The sequence below is a fragment of the Triticum dicoccoides genome, chromosome 6B (assembly GCF_002162155.2).
Source record: "Triticum dicoccoides isolate Atlit2015 ecotype Zavitan chromosome 6B, WEW_v2.0, whole genome shotgun sequence".
NCBI classification, from domain to species: Eukaryota; Viridiplantae; Streptophyta; class Magnoliopsida; order Poales; family Poaceae; genus Triticum; species Triticum dicoccoides.
In genome coordinates, this window is record NC_041391.1 from 29,068,550 (window position 1) to 29,084,955 (window position 16,406).

The 16,406-nt window shown below is 44.3% G+C and overlaps 2 protein-coding genes across 2 annotated transcripts in view; one reads left to right on the forward strand and one right to left on the reverse strand.

Moving 5' to 3' along the window:
• LOC119320628 (uncharacterized ATP-dependent helicase YprA-like) overlaps nucleotides 1–5,702 on the forward strand; it is a 7,386-nt gene extending 1,684 nt beyond the window's left edge. Inside the window, exons 4-5 of the mRNA XM_037594640.1 lie at nucleotides 3,996–4,885; nucleotides 4,930–5,702. Of these exons, the coding sequence (XP_037450537.1) occupies nucleotides 3,996–4,885; nucleotides 4,930–5,702 (1,663 nt within the window). The remainder of the gene's footprint in view (nucleotides 1–3,995; nucleotides 4,886–4,929) is intronic.
• An 8,264-nt stretch (nucleotides 5,703–13,966) lies between these two features.
• Nucleotides 13,967–15,317, reverse strand: LOC119325756. The gene is made up of 3 exons (XM_037599479.1): nucleotides 14,776–15,317; nucleotides 14,426–14,672; nucleotides 13,967–14,325 (listed from the first exon to the last, which is right to left on the reverse strand). Exons 1-3 carry the CDS (start codon nucleotides 15,046–15,048, stop codon nucleotides 14,306–14,308), a joined length of 540 nt encoding a protein of 179 aa, XP_037455376.1. The 5' UTR covers nucleotides 15,049–15,317; the 3' UTR covers nucleotides 13,967–14,305.
• Between the last annotated feature and the right edge of the window lie 1,089 nt (nucleotides 15,318–16,406).

The window sequence follows — 16,406 nt, forward strand, 5'->3', positions numbered from 1 at the left end:
TAGAACCAATCATCGAGTTCAACATGATTGTCATGATATTATAAGCATTCATATATAACACCACAAAAGCAAATCACTTAAGTTCAGAACGAAGAACACAGACATGAAAGGCCAAGTACTAATTAAGAGCAGCATGAAGAACTAGCTAAATCACTCTTGCTAGCTACTCTCTCTCTGGTAAAATAGCATAGAACATGTATAGCTCTACTGATTGATCATACTGGAGCATGCCGATGAACCTGTCTCCTAATCGTGGGCTGTGCTTCTCATTGCTGCCCCCTAGTACTTCTCTGCGATCATTAACAATTTTTCTCTAATCTTTCACTATTAAGCATTCATCGCTTCTAGAAATCCTGAATGCATTCATGTGCAATGCAGGATATCTTGACCTTAAGCTAACAATTGACATCTGACCTTTAGTCTCGATCCCCTGAGGCACAACTGTCATCGGGAGTCCCTGTTGAAGAACATCGTATAGTACTTAATTAATATACTCAGCAATGAAAGTTTTAAAAAAATATGTATGCAAAATATGCACTGAGGACAAATAGTAAATATCTTACCATCATTCCTAAATAGATGTGACCGTAGTTCAATACCATCACTATTGGTCGCACGTTTTGAGTACCAACATTTCCAAGTGCAGGAATTTTTTTTGTCTTGACAGTATGAAGATCCTCAAGCCATGAAACATAATGACTTATCTCCTCGCAGTTTAGTTCAGCTCCGGGACAGTAGAAGGTCCTGTCTACCAAGCACCGGACATGTTTGGTTGAATGGAGATAAGTTATCAATAGAAATTAGTTGTCAGTTATTTTTGAAATAAGCAATATCAAAGACAAAAACATATTTGAGAAGAACTCACATAATGGTAGAACTGGAGGCGTCTGCACATCGACCCATATGTCTCTATTACCTTGAATATCATCTTCCGGACGAATATCAAAGGTGATAACCATACCAGGCTCAAATGCATAAGCCTTGCATAGTGCTTGCCAAGTTTTGCATTCAAAATAGGTGTACGTGTGTGCATTGTATACTTTGACGTTGAAAGTATAACCATCATGCTCAGTTTTCAGGTAAGCTCTCTTTACCTTCATAGTTTCCATATCTTTGAAACCTATCTTATCCAAGACAAAAATTCTTGCATGGCATGGGATGCGCTAGTAGAATAGTGAAAATTTAAAATTATAAGTCAGGCAAATGAAGCATATATAAGTCATGCTTAATTACGAAAACAGACTTGTCGTTGTGACTTACTGTATCGAATTCGAAAGTCTCATCCAGCTTGATGCTGAATCGCCTACCATCAACAAGGAAATTTCTGTTGCACTGGCCGCGCTCGTCTTCACAGTATGTGCACATACCGAAATTTTTTCCGTCATCAGACGACATTTCCTATGTTCATATTAGGCGAAACATTAAACACTTACTAATTCAATTAATTCAACTACTTCTATTAATTCAACTAAGCATTTACTAAAAATAAACTAGTTATATTAATTCAGTTAGTTCAACTAAGCATTTACTAAAAATAAACTAGTTATATTAATTCAATTAGTTCAACTAAACATTTACTAAAAATAAACTAGTTCTATATATTAATTCAACTAGTTTAACTAAGCATTTACTAAAAATAAACTAATTCTATATATTAATTCAACTAGTTCAACTAAGCATTTACTAAAAATAAACTAGTTCAAATATATATCTAACTATAATATTTTAATTAGATAATAAAATCTCAGATACGACAATTTTCTTACTATAAATAAACTAGTTATATTAATTATTCAACTAGTTCAAATCTCATATACCTAAATAAACTAGTTCGACAATTTTCTTACTAAAAATAAACTAGTTATATTAATTATTCAACTAGTTCAAATCTCACATACCTAGCTAATTAATATCTAATTAAATTTTCTAAAAAACAGAAAACAGAAAACAGAAAATAAGTAAAAAATGTGTGTGTGTTTGTGTGTGTGTGTGTGTGTGTGTGTGTATGTGTGTAGTGTGTGTATATGTGTGTATGTGTGTGTACGTCGCCCCGTACACCGCCGCCCCATACGTACGAGCGGGGGCGCCGGCGTACGGGGCGAGGGCGGCGGCGTATGGGGCGGGGGCGCCGGCGCGCGGGTGCGAGAGACGACGTACGGGACCGCGGCGACGACGACGGACGGCGGCGGCGTTCGGGGCGGCGGCGCGAGACGACGACGACGACGGGCGGCGGTGGGGACAGCGACGACGACGACGGACGACGGGCGACGGGCGGCGACGACGGGATCGAGCGGCGCGCGGCGATGTCGAGAGGTTGGAGACGAAAGTAGGGAGATGTAACTGAAATTTTCGTAAGTGCTATATATATATAGGATGGCCTTTAGTACCGGTTGGAGCCACCAACCGGTACTAAAGGCCCTTTAGTACCGGTTGGTGGCTCCAACCGGTACTAAAGGGTGATCTTTAATACCGGTTGGAGCCACCAACCGGTACTAAAGGCCTCGCGCTGCCACCCTAAAGTTTAGTCCCACCTCGCCGGGCGAAGGGCAGCCGCACTGGTTTATAAACCCAGCCGCGGCTACCTCTTTGAACTCCTCTATATAGCAGGCTTGTGGGCCTAAATTCTGCGCGCTGCCCTGTGAGTCTGCTGGGCCTTTAAGGCCTGTAATTGCACGCCCGTGGCCTAGCAGGCCCACAGGGCAGCGCCCCAATTTTTTCTTATAGTTTTTTTCTTTTCTGCTTTATTTTCTTCTATTTATTTCTGCGTAGTTTTTTGTATAGTTTTTTCTTTTCTGTTATATTTATTTTCTTCTATTTATTTCTGAGTAGTTTTTTATCTAGTTTGCCAAAATTCAACATTTTCAGAGTTTATTTTGTAGTGATTTTCAATTTCACGGTCATTTTATATAGTTTTTTTTCTTTTCAGCTATAGTTTTTTTTCCTGCTATTTTTTCTTTTCTGCAAAACTTGATGGTCAAAGTCTGGAGTTATAACCAAAGTTTTAAAAAAAGAAATGCCGACGTGCAATTAGTTTTTGCCATAACAGAAGAAGTCCGGAGTTGTAATAAGTTATTAAAAATAAAAAAGAGGTGCAATGCTCGTTAATTTGCTTCAAGCCTCTCGGAATAGTGTAAACTGCACTGCGCATAGCTCTGTGCAATCTACCATATTCCTGAAGGCTTGAAGCTAAGCAACTTGAGCATTGAGCCTCTTCTTCATCGTCTCTGCACTCAGGGCTTATAAACCGCTCCTAGTCCCTCTCTTTTCGCGAGGTGGGACTAAAAAACAGCTTACTAAGAAACTGTAGTACTGGTTCATTCATGAACCAGTACTAAAGGTGCTCGTGCGGCCCCAGCCTTACCTGACACAACCTCATTAGTACCAGTTCGTGGCACGAACCGGTGCTAAAGGTTCGCCACGAACCGGTACTAAACAGCTCCTCCCGCCTAGCAGTTGGTGCATACTGAACGCAAAAAATATAAAAGCATTTAGATCATGATCTTATATTTCTTTACAGTCTAAATTGTCAATATGATCTTATAACATCAAAAATACTTTGATCATCAATGATCTTTGTGTGTACAATCTGAATTGTCAATATGAGTCATCAACGATTTATAAACCGATGAAGACTCATATTGCGGCCACAAATTCTACAAATAGAGTTCAATGAAGACCAAGTGCTTGTGATAGTTTGAGAAATAACATATTTAAGGTGGTAAAAGACTTGTTAGGGTAGCGATGTGGGACTAAAAACAATTTGCCATAACCTCATTAGTACCGGTTCGTGGTACGAACCGGCACTAAATGATGATGGTGGGGCCATATCCTGACCGCAGGCTGACACAACCTCTTTAGTACCGGTTCGTGGCATGAAGCGGTACTAAAGGTTCGCCACGAACCGGTGCTATTGATCGCCGCTACGAACCGGCACTAGTGTGTATATTAGTGCCGACTGAAATTCAAACCGGTACATTTAACCCTTTTTCTATTAGTGTGTTCTTCACCGCCACGCTGGCCAACCCGCGCGAGCACGTCATGGAGCTCGCCGGGGTGGACGAGGTGGAGCTGGTGGACCGGAACGCCAGCCCGCGCGGCACCAAGCACTTCGTCCTCTGGAACTCCTCGTCGGCGTCGAAGTCGCCGGTGACGGAGGTGTCGCGACTGCTGGCCGAGATGGTGCAGCACGGGCTGCGGTGCATCGCCTTTTGCAAGACGAGGAAGTTGTGCGAGCAGGTGCTGGCGGCGGCGTGCGAGGTTCTGGAGGAGGCCGTGCCGGCGGCGCCGGAGCTGGCGAGCTCCGTGTGCGTGTACCGCGGCGGCTACGTGGCGAGCGACCGTCGGCGGATCGAGGCGGACCTCTTAAGCGGGCGGCTCCGCGGTGTGGCGGCCACGAACGCGCTGGAGCTGGGCAACGACGTCGGCCACGTCGACGCCACGCTCCACCTCGGCTTCCCCGGCAGCATCGCCAGCCTCTGGCAGCAGGCCGGCAGGTCGGGCCGGCGATCCAAGGACTCCATCGCCGTCTACGTCGCCTTCGACGGCGTCGTGGACCAGTACTTCATGAACTACCCCGACAAGCTCTTCGGCAAGCCGATCGAGCGCTGCCACGTCGACGCGCCGCAGAACCAGAAGGTCCTCCGGCAGCACTTCGCGTGCACCGCCGTGGAGAACCAGCTCCGGCCCGACCGCGACGAGCCCTACTTCGGCGCCACCATGAACGACGCCATCACATTCTTGAAAGACAAAGGAATCCTCACCAGCAATCCAACCGGTGGTAACACGTGGAAGTACGCCGGCCCGGTCAGGCGGCCGTCGCAGTCGGTGAGCATCCGCGCGATCGAGCACGAAAAGTTCACGGTGACGGAGACGGCGAGCAAGCGGTGCAAGGCCTTATTCCAGGTTCACGGTGACAGCACGAAAAGCGAGTGCTGGAGGAGATCGAGCAGAGCAAGGCCTCCTTCCAGGTGCACGAGGGCGCGGTGTACATGCACCTGGTCGACAGGCTCGACCTCTCATCCAGGACGGCCTACTGCAGCATCAGCATGTCCGAGCTCTGCTACCACACCAAGACCGAGGACTACACCGACATCGACGTCGCCGCCCCCGTTGATCCTAGCGGCGTCCATGCCGACGAGTGCACGGTGACCACGAGGTGCGTCGGCTATCGCCGGATATTCAAAACGACCGACCAGGTCTCTGACATGATCCCTCTCCATCTCCCCTCCTACTCCTTCGAAACCCAGGCCGTCTGGGCGACGATCCCCCACACGATAAAGGCGTCGATGGAGCAGAACAAGTTGTGGTTCCGGGGCGGGCTGCACGGCGCCGCACACGCCATGCTCAGCATTCTGCCGCTGCACATGATGTGCGGCTCCGGCGATCTCGGCACGGAGTGCGTGGATCCGCAGGAGACGCGCAAGCGAGATGACGACCGCGTGGTCGTCCCCGACAGGATCTTGCTGTATGACAAGCACCCCGGTGGCATCGGGCTGGCGGCGCAGGCGAGGACGCTCTTCGGGGACCTACTCGCGGCGGCGCTAGAGCTCGTGTCGGCGTGCGGCTGCCGTAACTCCGACGGGTGCCCCAATTGTGTGCAGTCGTTCGCATGCCGCGGCACAAACAAGAATCTGGACAAGGAGGCTGCTGTTGCGCTGCTAAAGGATCTCATTCAGTGGCATTCTGAACTGAAGCCTAATTAAGCTGGATAGATGCCATCAAATTCACAACTTAGTGCTTACTTAAGTGTCATAATGTTGGGCAGCAAGCTGCAATTGCTCTTCAATAAAACCAATTCTGCGTGTCATGTTCGGTTGATCGTGTAACGAATGAGGGGGAGTTGATGGCATTTCACACATAATGTTTTGCAGGTTGTATGCCATATAGTAGTACATATTTCTTGATCGGGCTTGCTAAAACTCAATCGACTACATAGCTGTTAGATCTTTGAATGGAGATTTGCACCGGATTGAGCATCAACCAACAGACCTCGCAACATTTTGTCCCACTGTTTGCAATGTATCTTCCTACCGGTTGCAGCATACGTCTTGCTGGTTGTAGCATGTCATCTCACCGGACACAACATCTGTCCTCGTCGATTGTAGCACGTTGTCCCACCGGTTGCAACATCCGCCATTGATGGTTGCAACATGTAGTCACAACGGTTGTCGCGTCTATTGTCATTGCTTGCAGCACTGCTTGCAACATTTTTCGTCGCTGATTACAACTTCTAGACGTGAAGCTCGTAACACCACAACTACGCTGACCACGGGCGGAGGACTCAGTAGGGCGAGGTCGGGCGTCCGCCCTACCTTGATTTTGTATGATATCTGTATGCAAAAAGTAGTTGAATGCACAAAGTAGTTGAAAATGTGTATATGTGTATGCATACCATCATTTGCTGGCTCGCCGACTCTCGTTAGGTGTAAAAGAATCGCTGAAAAATGAAAAGGGCCACGCAGACATGTAAATTGGGCCTATAGCAACGCCCAGAGACGTTGCGTGCTTCCTAGATGAGCTGGGCGTTGGCCGCTGACCGCTGGCTTGCGTCTGCTTAGTGCTTGGCTGCTTTGCATTACTATAATGGTGTGTACTGTTGTTGCTTGCTGCTGCTAACCTTCTGATTTTATTGTTGTTGAGGCTAGGGAGTGACATACCATGAGGATTGAGGAAACTGATGATCGCTCAATCATTGAGGACTTGAAAAGAGGCATGGAGGCAATCAGGCAACAAATGAGGCAGTATTTTCATCTCGTCTCACACAATCAATTATTCTTTGTCTTCCCTTATTACATTGCATTTTACTATTTATTTATATGTACTTGTTATATCGCCGTGTGGCTGTTTCTAGAAATTGACGTATCCCGTGTCCACATGTCCATACCACCTATATGTGTCCCCATATTTGTGGTTCGTAGGTTACGACAGAAGCCGCTCATCAAGATCAACTGAATTCTGTGGAAGGAGAGAATTGCTTGTTATTGTGCTTAAGAGTGCGCCCCACGCCCCCACCTTAAATTTTTTTCCGTCCTCCGCCACTGCGTGCAGGATAGTTGAGACAATGAATTGCAGTAGCAGGTTTTTATGTAGTGAAAACAACCGCACCAGAGTGTGAACTTCTTTTTTTTAGTGTTCATCAAGAGCACTACCGCATTTTTACAGAGTACAATTTTGCTTTTGGAAATTTTGAATTGTTGTGGTTTTTTAAGAGTGCAATTTTGTTATTTATTTGTTTTATGCGTGGGAGCCATGATCTATGAAGATTTACAAAAGGTGGACTTCAGTTTTTCAGACAGTGAAATGCGGCCGTGAAGAGTGAACTTCTTCTTTATATGATAAATTGTTGTAGTTTGCACATTGAGACTTTTGTTGTTCAAGTGGCAGACTGTTAGGCTTCGCGGAATGTTAATACATAGTGAACTTCCCATGTGTTCCTACAAAGCGGACGAATGTGGTGTTTTGCAGAGGGAACTGCTGCATTTTTTTGTTAGGGATTTCTATATAAAAAAAATACCAAACTACTATATTACAAGACAACAACCTATTGTTTTTCATTTCTCACATTTTGAATTCTTGGTTTGTACGTTTTACATATGGGCTAATGAACGACATCTATCATAGCGAACTTCTATTCGGGTGGTTTATATATAGTGGATCACAGGTTCACTAGTGAATGTCGACCGATGACATTGGAGGAGTGTGATGACGAGGAAGGGGTCCTGAGGCATGGGTAGGATCCACGATAGAGAGGGAGGAGGCATTTGTCGATGCAGAAGGAGGTGCGACAATAGGGAAGGATCCATGTGGTACAAACAGAGCATGGCAACGTGCGTGGAGGCGGCCGATGAGGGGAGACAGTAGCGTGGCCGAGGTGAATGTGGCATGCGGCCAACCGAGAGGTACTCAACGGTCAGGGTGTTTCACAATGGCATGGGAGGGGAGCACGACAGTGTGTGACCCTGAGGGAGTTGCTCGATGGCGGGAGAGGGCAACAAGGTAACAATAGGGGAGGTGCCCAACTGCAGGGGAGGAAGGGTCACAGTGGTAGTGTGGGCGAGGTACCGTGGTAGGGAGGGACAAAATAGTGAGGAGGAGTTTTATGTCGTGGGTGGGGCGGGGGCAGATGAGGAGGCATTTGGTTTTTGTGTGGCAAGGTCGACAGTAATAATTCTTGAAACTCATATAAGATACTTTAGATATGTACACTCTACAACTCTCTACAAGCGTATGTAAAAACACTAAATAGACAAATAAAATATTATATTATAATCATGTCTGCATTATTGTATAATTTGTTTCCCCTAGGTTCCCTAGGATCAGGGGGGTTCAATGGAGCTAATGGTTTTGTAAGGAGTAATGTATCAAACTAAATTTAAAAATAACATGAAATTTTGGCCGAATATACTTTTACTTTCTAATTGGAGGAAGCAAGTTCAAAGGTGTGGAAGATTTAATTATTACAGAAAAAGGCATAACTTAATATTTTGCAGCACTCTGCTAGTGTAATTTTCCCAATTATCAAGGGGAAGAACTTGTTAAATATTGTGCTTATAGAAAAGGCATAAACTAAAAAAGTTTAGTATAAATAAGCTATGTGGTGTCGTCCATGGATGAAGCAAAGCCCCCGCGTATACTGGTCGTCTACACACCCCTAACGCCGCCACCATGATAATGAGAGTGGTGATGGCAGGTGAGTAGTTGGATTTATTGGGATGGTCTAGTGGAAATTTCGCTATGAAACCTTGTGGATGATGATCGTGGACTCCTTGATAAGGATTTAAAAGCATTGTTCCCGGCTAGACAGAGAGTTTTTATGAAAACCAGGTGAGGGAAGATCAGAAGGAGCAAGATCGGTGGCAATGTTAGGGAGCTACCTTTTGCAGCACTTCCTGTTTACTACCAAATCATCGTAATGAAAATCCTTGTGATGATTCCCTATAGCTAAAATGTAAATGGTCTATAGAATAAAGAAAACTTATTATGAAAGTTAATGCATGTATAAAAAAGAGATAAACTTGAACTTTTTCATGTCCTCCATCATTATTTGCAATTTGATCGAATAGTTGCTCCCCATCAAGAGCAAGTTCACTGCAAACAAAAGGTGATATTAAAATGTGAGAGTAGTGTAGATATAGGTAGCAACCATAATAAAAAAAGGGGAAGATAATGCATAAGAAAACTTATGATCTAGTCGTAAACTCAGATGGTAAAGTTGGTTCCGATATAATACTGAAAAATGAAACAATCATCTTATTAGCTTCAGGAAGACATTCACAATATAAAAACCGTCAAAGGGCCGTGTTGTATATGTTATTAATTATAGGATAAGAAGAGGAACATTAAAAAGTAAATGCTCTTAGAAGAAGACAAGCATCCTAGTTATCTGCAAATGCACATTTAATCATCACCGACACCAAAAATACAAATTTACTTTTTAATTGAGGAACGTATATTTTTTGTCTATAGCATGTAATTCATAACTCCTTTAATCACATCATCTCTCAACACATCCAAATTCCTTTGATAGAAATGGACTGGTAAACCGTCCGAGCCGGGCGCCGCTGAGCTCCTTCGTCGTGAATAGTTTTGTTAATTTGTTGTATATATCCTTGGCGACGCTTGTCTTGATAAGCTCCAGAATATCATGGGGGTCAATACCTCCTTCTTTCTAATATAGGTTTCGAAACAATTCCTTACCATCTCGTTTATCCCTTCTATGTGCACTTTCTAAACCCTGCTGTTGTCCTTGAGCTTTGTGATCTCATTTTTCTTCTTCCTCCAAGTCGCTTTCCTATGGAACCATTTGGTATTATGATCACCTTTCACTAGTAGAAAACAGGGCTTTGATCCAAGCTCAATGTACACATTAGTCCCGGTTGCATTACGAACCGGGACTAATGTGAGCATTAGTCCCGGTTCGAGTGGCTAGGGAGTCGGGAAGGCATTAGCCCCGGTTCAAATGGGACCTTTAGTCCCAGTTTGAGACACGAACCGGGACTAAAGGGCGCGATGCCCTTTAGTCCCCGTTCGTGTCTCAAACCGAGACTAAAGGTTAGACCTTTAAACCTTTAGTCCCGGTTTGAGACATGAACCGGGACTAAAGGGTGTGATGCCCTTTAGTCCCGGTTCGTGTCCCAAACCGGAACTAAAGGGGTTCTGAAATTTGTTTTTTGTTTTTCTATTTGTTTTTTATTTTTAGTTTCTGTTTTAAATTGCTTATCTTTTAGGATATTTGATTTTTTTTGAGTGATTCCTTTTGCACTAGATTCAAAATTTTGTCTAGTTTCTATTTGTGCCATTAGTCTTCAAATTTGAATGATTTAAATATGAATTCAGTCAAATTTGCTTCAAAACCTAGATTGTGAATAATTTGAGTTTAAAAATAGTTTTTAATTTAATTATTTTTGCTCCTAGTCACATGTCAGATTGTTGTCAAAGTAAGATTTATATGATTATTTTTAGAATATTTTAAACTAGGATTTTAATTAAAACACTACTGCTTTGCTTATATAGTTGTTTTAGTCCTTTAATTGTTGTTTTCAATTATTTTTAGTTAGTTCTTTCTGTAGATTTTAACATGTTTTAGTATGCTTCTGTTAGACAACAGTAGATAAATTTTTACAATTAATTAATATTAATTTTGCTACTGTTGTGTATTAATAGTTGATTAGCCTTTAATAATAGTTGATAGAATTAGTTTTGCTATATTAAAAAGTAATTCCTTTGAACGCTTTAATAGAACGTGACTCTGGCTTGGTTAACCTTAGTTGTGACTCTGGCTGGGACGGTGCTACCAGATGTAGTTGACGGTAGGATTGGATGGACACCATCCCGGACTCAAAAGGTTCAAACTCTACCCCCCCGCCCCCCGATGTATCACCATTTTAGTTGAGATGTAGTTAGTTACTACATCTACTAGTTAGGAAAATTAAAAAAACTTAAATTTGGACATGTTTTGCAAATAAGTGTTATGAAAAAGTAAAACAGACATATCTTTTGCATACGATGTCGAAAAAAACCCACATAATATATCAAAAAAATCAGCATCTGATTTTGACCGCCGTAAACAGCTTTGCAAAGTTTTAGAATCCTCAAATTCTTAAAGGAAAAACGTTATCCTCAAATTTAAGTTTTTTGAATTTTTGGTCAAACTATAGTCAAACTACTTATTCAAGAAATATTAGTGTTAATAAATAATAATTATTTTTTAGAATAATAGTTTCAAACTCAAACGGTGATTCATGCTCAAGTTCAACTCCTAAGGTTTAATAGGATTGATAGTTTAGTATTGTCAGGAAAACAACAAGTATAGACTTGGAAACTAGGGGGAATAGAACTCGAAAGTTAAGTGTGCTCAGGCCAGAGTAGTGAGCCGATGGGTGACCGGCCGGGAAGTTAGACGATTTGAAATAAGTGGTTCATACTTGAGCAGTGATGAGGGGTGATTAAAGATTAAATTGTCAAATAATTTAGAAATTTGAAAATTCAAAAAAAATCATATTTTTAAAAAAATTCCTTTAGTCCTGGTTGTTACAACCGGGACTAAAGATGGAGCTCCAGACAGCGGCCACGTGGAGCTCCTTTAGTCCTGGTTCGTAAGCAAACCGGGACTAAAGATTTGGGCTTTAGTCTTAACCCTTTAGTCCCGTTCCAGAACCGGGACTAAAGGCCCTCTGAAACCGGGACTGAAGGCCCGTTTTCTACTAGTGTTTTCCACACTAGTCTCCACTCCTGACCTTGCAATCTCCAATACGAAGCAGCACAGGTAGGTGGTCCGACCTAGAGCTACAAATATGTTCAGCGGAAGCTTTTCTAAAATATTCAGACCACTCCGGTGAAGCCACCCCTTTGTCCAGCCTGGATCTCATGTTCTTCCTGCCCTCTTGCTTATTATTATATGTCCAGATGGATCCTTTAAATCCAATGTAAAAAAGATTGCACTTTGCAAGAACTCCCCTGAAATTTTCCATATACCTCTCTGATCTTCTCAAGACCAAAATGTGTTCTGATTGCCACATCATCTCGTTTAAGTCGCCTAACATTAACGAAGGAGCATTTGAAATTCCCTTGATTCTTCTAAAAAATTCCCACATGTTGTTTCTTTCATGAGCTTTTTGGTTCACTGTATACAAAAGTACCACGCCACTGCAATCCATTTGAACTTAAACGAGCCACCACATCGATGTACCTCGGGCCAACAACAAGCTTTATTACTTTGGCGTTTTCATCATAGAAGAGCGCAATGCAGACACTTTTTCCAATGCCGGGTTGAGTGATACAGTGTTTGAGACCAAGCCTCTATCTCAACATATGAATTGATTTGTCGGGTTTCAAAGAGGAACACAAGATTTGGCTCGTATGTATGCACTAGGCATGCAAGTTCCTGAACTATCCGGGGTTGCCCAAGGCCTTGATAGTTTTGGCGTAGGACCGTCATGGCTCCTGACGGGCACTGCCATTAGCGCCCGTCAGTTTGCCGGCATCCCAGGGCATGTCGCTTCCATTCCACCTATTTCATCCACACTCCTTTCTTCTCCTTCAGCAACACGCCCCCTCTTCTTCTTGTTCTTGTCTGGCTTCTCACCTTTGTTGTTCACCGAGTTGTTATTGTTTTCCGCGACCTCCTCTCTTGCCCAGGATTGAGGCCACGACCACAGTTTCTTTGTCGCCCACTCGTTCTGTAACCCGCACTTTCTCTGTACCTTTTCAAGTCTAAAGGATTTGAAATCTTAGGAATTTTTCTTATATTGGTCGTTTGATTCATGGGATGGAATCTAGTAGGATTTTTTACCCACGGATTCCTTTGTCCTAGGTTCTATAGGAATTTTATTAACATCCACTCAAAATTCTTGAAAAGAATACTTCGGTTTCCTGATGATGGAATCAAACAAACAAAAAATCATGGCCATGCCATTGCAATCCTATTTATTTCCTACTGCGGGGTTTTTGGAACCCTGTGAATCAAAGAGACTCGCACACCTTTGAGGGTGTGCCTTTGACTCAAAGGATTTTCATAAGAATTATAAGGATTGAAATTCTTAGGATTTTTTTCCAATATTGCTTGATTCGCATGATTGAAACCTACATGATTTTTTCTAAGAATTTCTTTCTACTACATTACATAGGAATTTAGTATCCATTCGAACCTCTTAAAAGTAATCCTTTGTTTTCACTATGATGAAATCAAACAAACCTTAATCTTATAGGATTCAAAAGGGCATGACATGGTAATCTTATGTTTTTTTTCTTATTCCCGCATTTTTCAATCGTGCGAATCAAATGGGCCTTGAACTTGATGGGAGTACAATATCTATCACTGATGTTTTGGTTCCATTTGTTGGTTCCTACTCATTTTAGTTCATTCTAGGGTTGTACTATGGAGAAATAAAAGTTACAACCAGTTGCAGAAGTTTTACTGGCCCTGGAAGTCTTTTCTTCCGAGCAGACACCGGCCTAAAACCCTCATGTCGGTACAGAGGTTGTATCCTCCGAGTGTGCAATGGCATGGACCCTTATACACACTACCATAGAGTCTGATCACGTGCCGACACCGACCTGCTAGACTCATGCAGAAGAATTATACGATGCGCTCTGCCAGGAGGGTTGGAAAATGTGCCATGGTGACTTGTAATAACATGGTTCATCTCAGTGTCAAATGTATGTTTGTGAAATGGTTATTCTTCCCATAATCTAAACTTCTGCTTTGATCTCAGATTGCATGAATTCACTTCATGGATGCTCCAATGATCTACGAACACTGCCATTGCCCAATCATTGCACGACAGAATAATATGATGATTTTCTTTGAACATGGTACACCAAAATTTGGAAGTCATATCATGTTTGTTCAGGCAATTTGACCCAAGACTGAAGTTGTGTACCAAAAGAATCCCGAGAAATTTAAAGGTCAGTTCTATCAAAAGTACCTTGAGCCTTTCTGGTACTAGTATGCTTGCAATACTACAAATCTGTACAGTAATAATTAAGTTATGCAAAGATGATTTCTTCTTGTAAAAATACAATATCTGTCCCAGCTCTTTGAGCCGTCAAATATCAAATGCACAATAATAATTCAAAAGAAGAAGATGAAGAAGCAAAATCAGCCTTTACAATAGACATATAAGTCGGTCCATTATTTGATTGATCTGCAGGCCCACTACTATTAGCCCAGAAACTTGTGTGATCATGCCTGGACGATTTTGCAAGACTTGGGCCGGGCCTCAAACGAATTCCCGCCACTCGGTACGTAATTTGCTCGTCGGAGAGATCACCGCGGCATCGGCCTCGTCGTCGGCGTCTCCGCTGTCTAGAGCTCCAGCACGACGACTGCAAATTCATCAAAAAGAAAAAAGAAATCAACACCGCTCACACACAGGTTAGAGTTTTGAAGATGAAACGAGCATGCAGCTGAGCTGAGCGAGCTCACAGTCGGAATCCGTGGTGATCCAGTGAGCCTCATGCTCCATCGCCATGATCTCTTCGAAGCATATCTTGTTCGTATGGTTATACGCGGTGGTGTACAGTGGAGGGGAGCGCGGGAATGCGGCGTCCCGCCTGCTGAGGCTGTTCCTGCTGGCGCTGGACACCGACGACGCGGAGCTCATGCCGTCGACACTGCCGTGGACGGCCTGCCGCCGCCGCTGATGGTCCCAGCTCTTGAAGCTCACCACCCTCTGGAAATAAATCGATCAACAGAGCGCGCATGAACATAACATCCAGTGAACGAGAGAACTAATAATTTCAGGCAGCTCGGTCCGGTCGCTATTAATTACGTACCTTCCATTTCTTGGCGGTGGCCACGGTGGAGGAGCGGAGCTTGGACTGAGTCGCCGCCGCCGAGGACGACTGCACGACGGCGCGCCGGAGCAGCTCCCTCATCCTGGCCACGATCGCCTTCCTGCGCTCGGCTATGGCCCTCGCCGCCGCCGCCGCCGCGGCCTTCCTCGTCGTCGTCTCGGGCGCCACGCCCTCCGTTGACGACCCCGTCTCCGACTCCAACTCCGACCCCTCGTCGATGATTGGCAGCACCCTGGACGCACACTGATCCATGTCGACCGGGGCCGGCCGGAACCGGATCGATCGAAGCTAAACAAGCAGACAGGCAACGAGACACAAGTCGCCGGGCCGATCGATGGACCGACCGACCACGAGGATCTAGGCTAGCCTCGCGCGCTAATCAAGCAGGGCCGGGGATCAAACAAAACAGTCGGCCGCCGGCCGGGAATAGTTTACACCTGCTCGCCAGTGGCCACATGCATCGATGCACGCATATATAAGCCTGGAGAATCATCACCAAATGCATGTTCCGGCTGGCCCTAGCTAAGCTAGTGATCAGCAGGAATCTAAAGTTGGTGCACGTATCTAGTATACTTAATCTTCACTTGCATGCATTTACTGACATGAACAGTAGGGAGCTGCTGATGGTCCGATGGATCGACTGATCAGCAACGGAACACGTCGCTTCAGTAGGGCAAGCTGTCTAATGCATCCACCTTTTGTAGATCTGCACTTGTCTGCTTGCTCTGGTGTCTGGTGAATGGAAACAATCAATCGCCACGCGTGGATTCGGTCGATCGGCTCCTTGGAGTTTATTGATGGCCACAAGAGGGGGTGGACACGTCGTTGGGTGAAAAGATTAAGAGCTACTAGCTTCTCATGGTGTGCAAGTTAGAATCTATGCTATGATGCTAGGCTGCTAGCTAGCTTCGTTGGCCATGTGATGCATGGATGGACGCTGACTGGTGAGCAAGGTGTATCTCTTATTTAGGCTTCAAGCCCATAGTTTGTTGGGAGAATCTAGAGGATAAGTTTGCTTGGATATACTAGCTAGCATCTTTTTTTTTTCCTTTGGAATGGACTCGCCGATCACCGTGCGTCCGATAGACTTAGGAGGCGACCACATTGTCCTTGAGTACATGAGCATACATGAGTAAATGTTTCCAAGAGAGAAAAAAGAGTCCGAGCGCCCTCATATGAGAAGTGCGCCGTTAATGGCGCCTACCACGCGGAGCCAAATTGACTAATGCGCGCCCGTTTTTTGACAAGTTCCGTGACCAACAGATCATACTTCTGAAGTTCTGTGACTTCCAGTGACATATGCTGTTCTCTACATGATTCTATCGAACAATCGTGGGCCCTCCTTTCCTGCTCCCGTTGTTCTCATCCCGCCGTTCACCCAACCCCACAGGTGTAGCTCTTTTCACCACTAGTGTCGACGATTAATGCACACATATTTTAAGATCTGGATGTCCTTTTGCTCCGCATATGTACTGCCACTCTCCCCATTCCTGGAGGCCATCCTTATCTATAAGCTAGGCACTTGTGAAACATCCGACGATGTTGATCTCTAATATTCCTTCTTCATCCTAACGTTGTGTTCATATCTCTTCCATCTCTTCTTCGCGAAG

What these genes read in the sequence shown, in the direction of transcription:
- LOC119325756 (XM_037599479.1), bottom strand. Translation starts at nt 15,048, where the DNA reads ATGGATCAGTGTGCGTCCAGGGTGCTGCCAATCATCGACGAGGGGTCG. An exon ending in CCACCGCCAAGAAATGGAAG is followed by an intron (nt 14,673 to 14,775) that starts GTACGTAATTAA and finishes ATTTATTTCCAG; the next exon opens with AGGGTGGTGAGCTTCAAGAG. An exon ending in GATCACCACGGATTCCGACT is followed by an intron (nt 14,326 to 14,425) that starts GTGAGCTCGCTC and finishes ATGAATTTGCAG; the next exon opens with TCGTCGTGCTGGAGCTCTAG.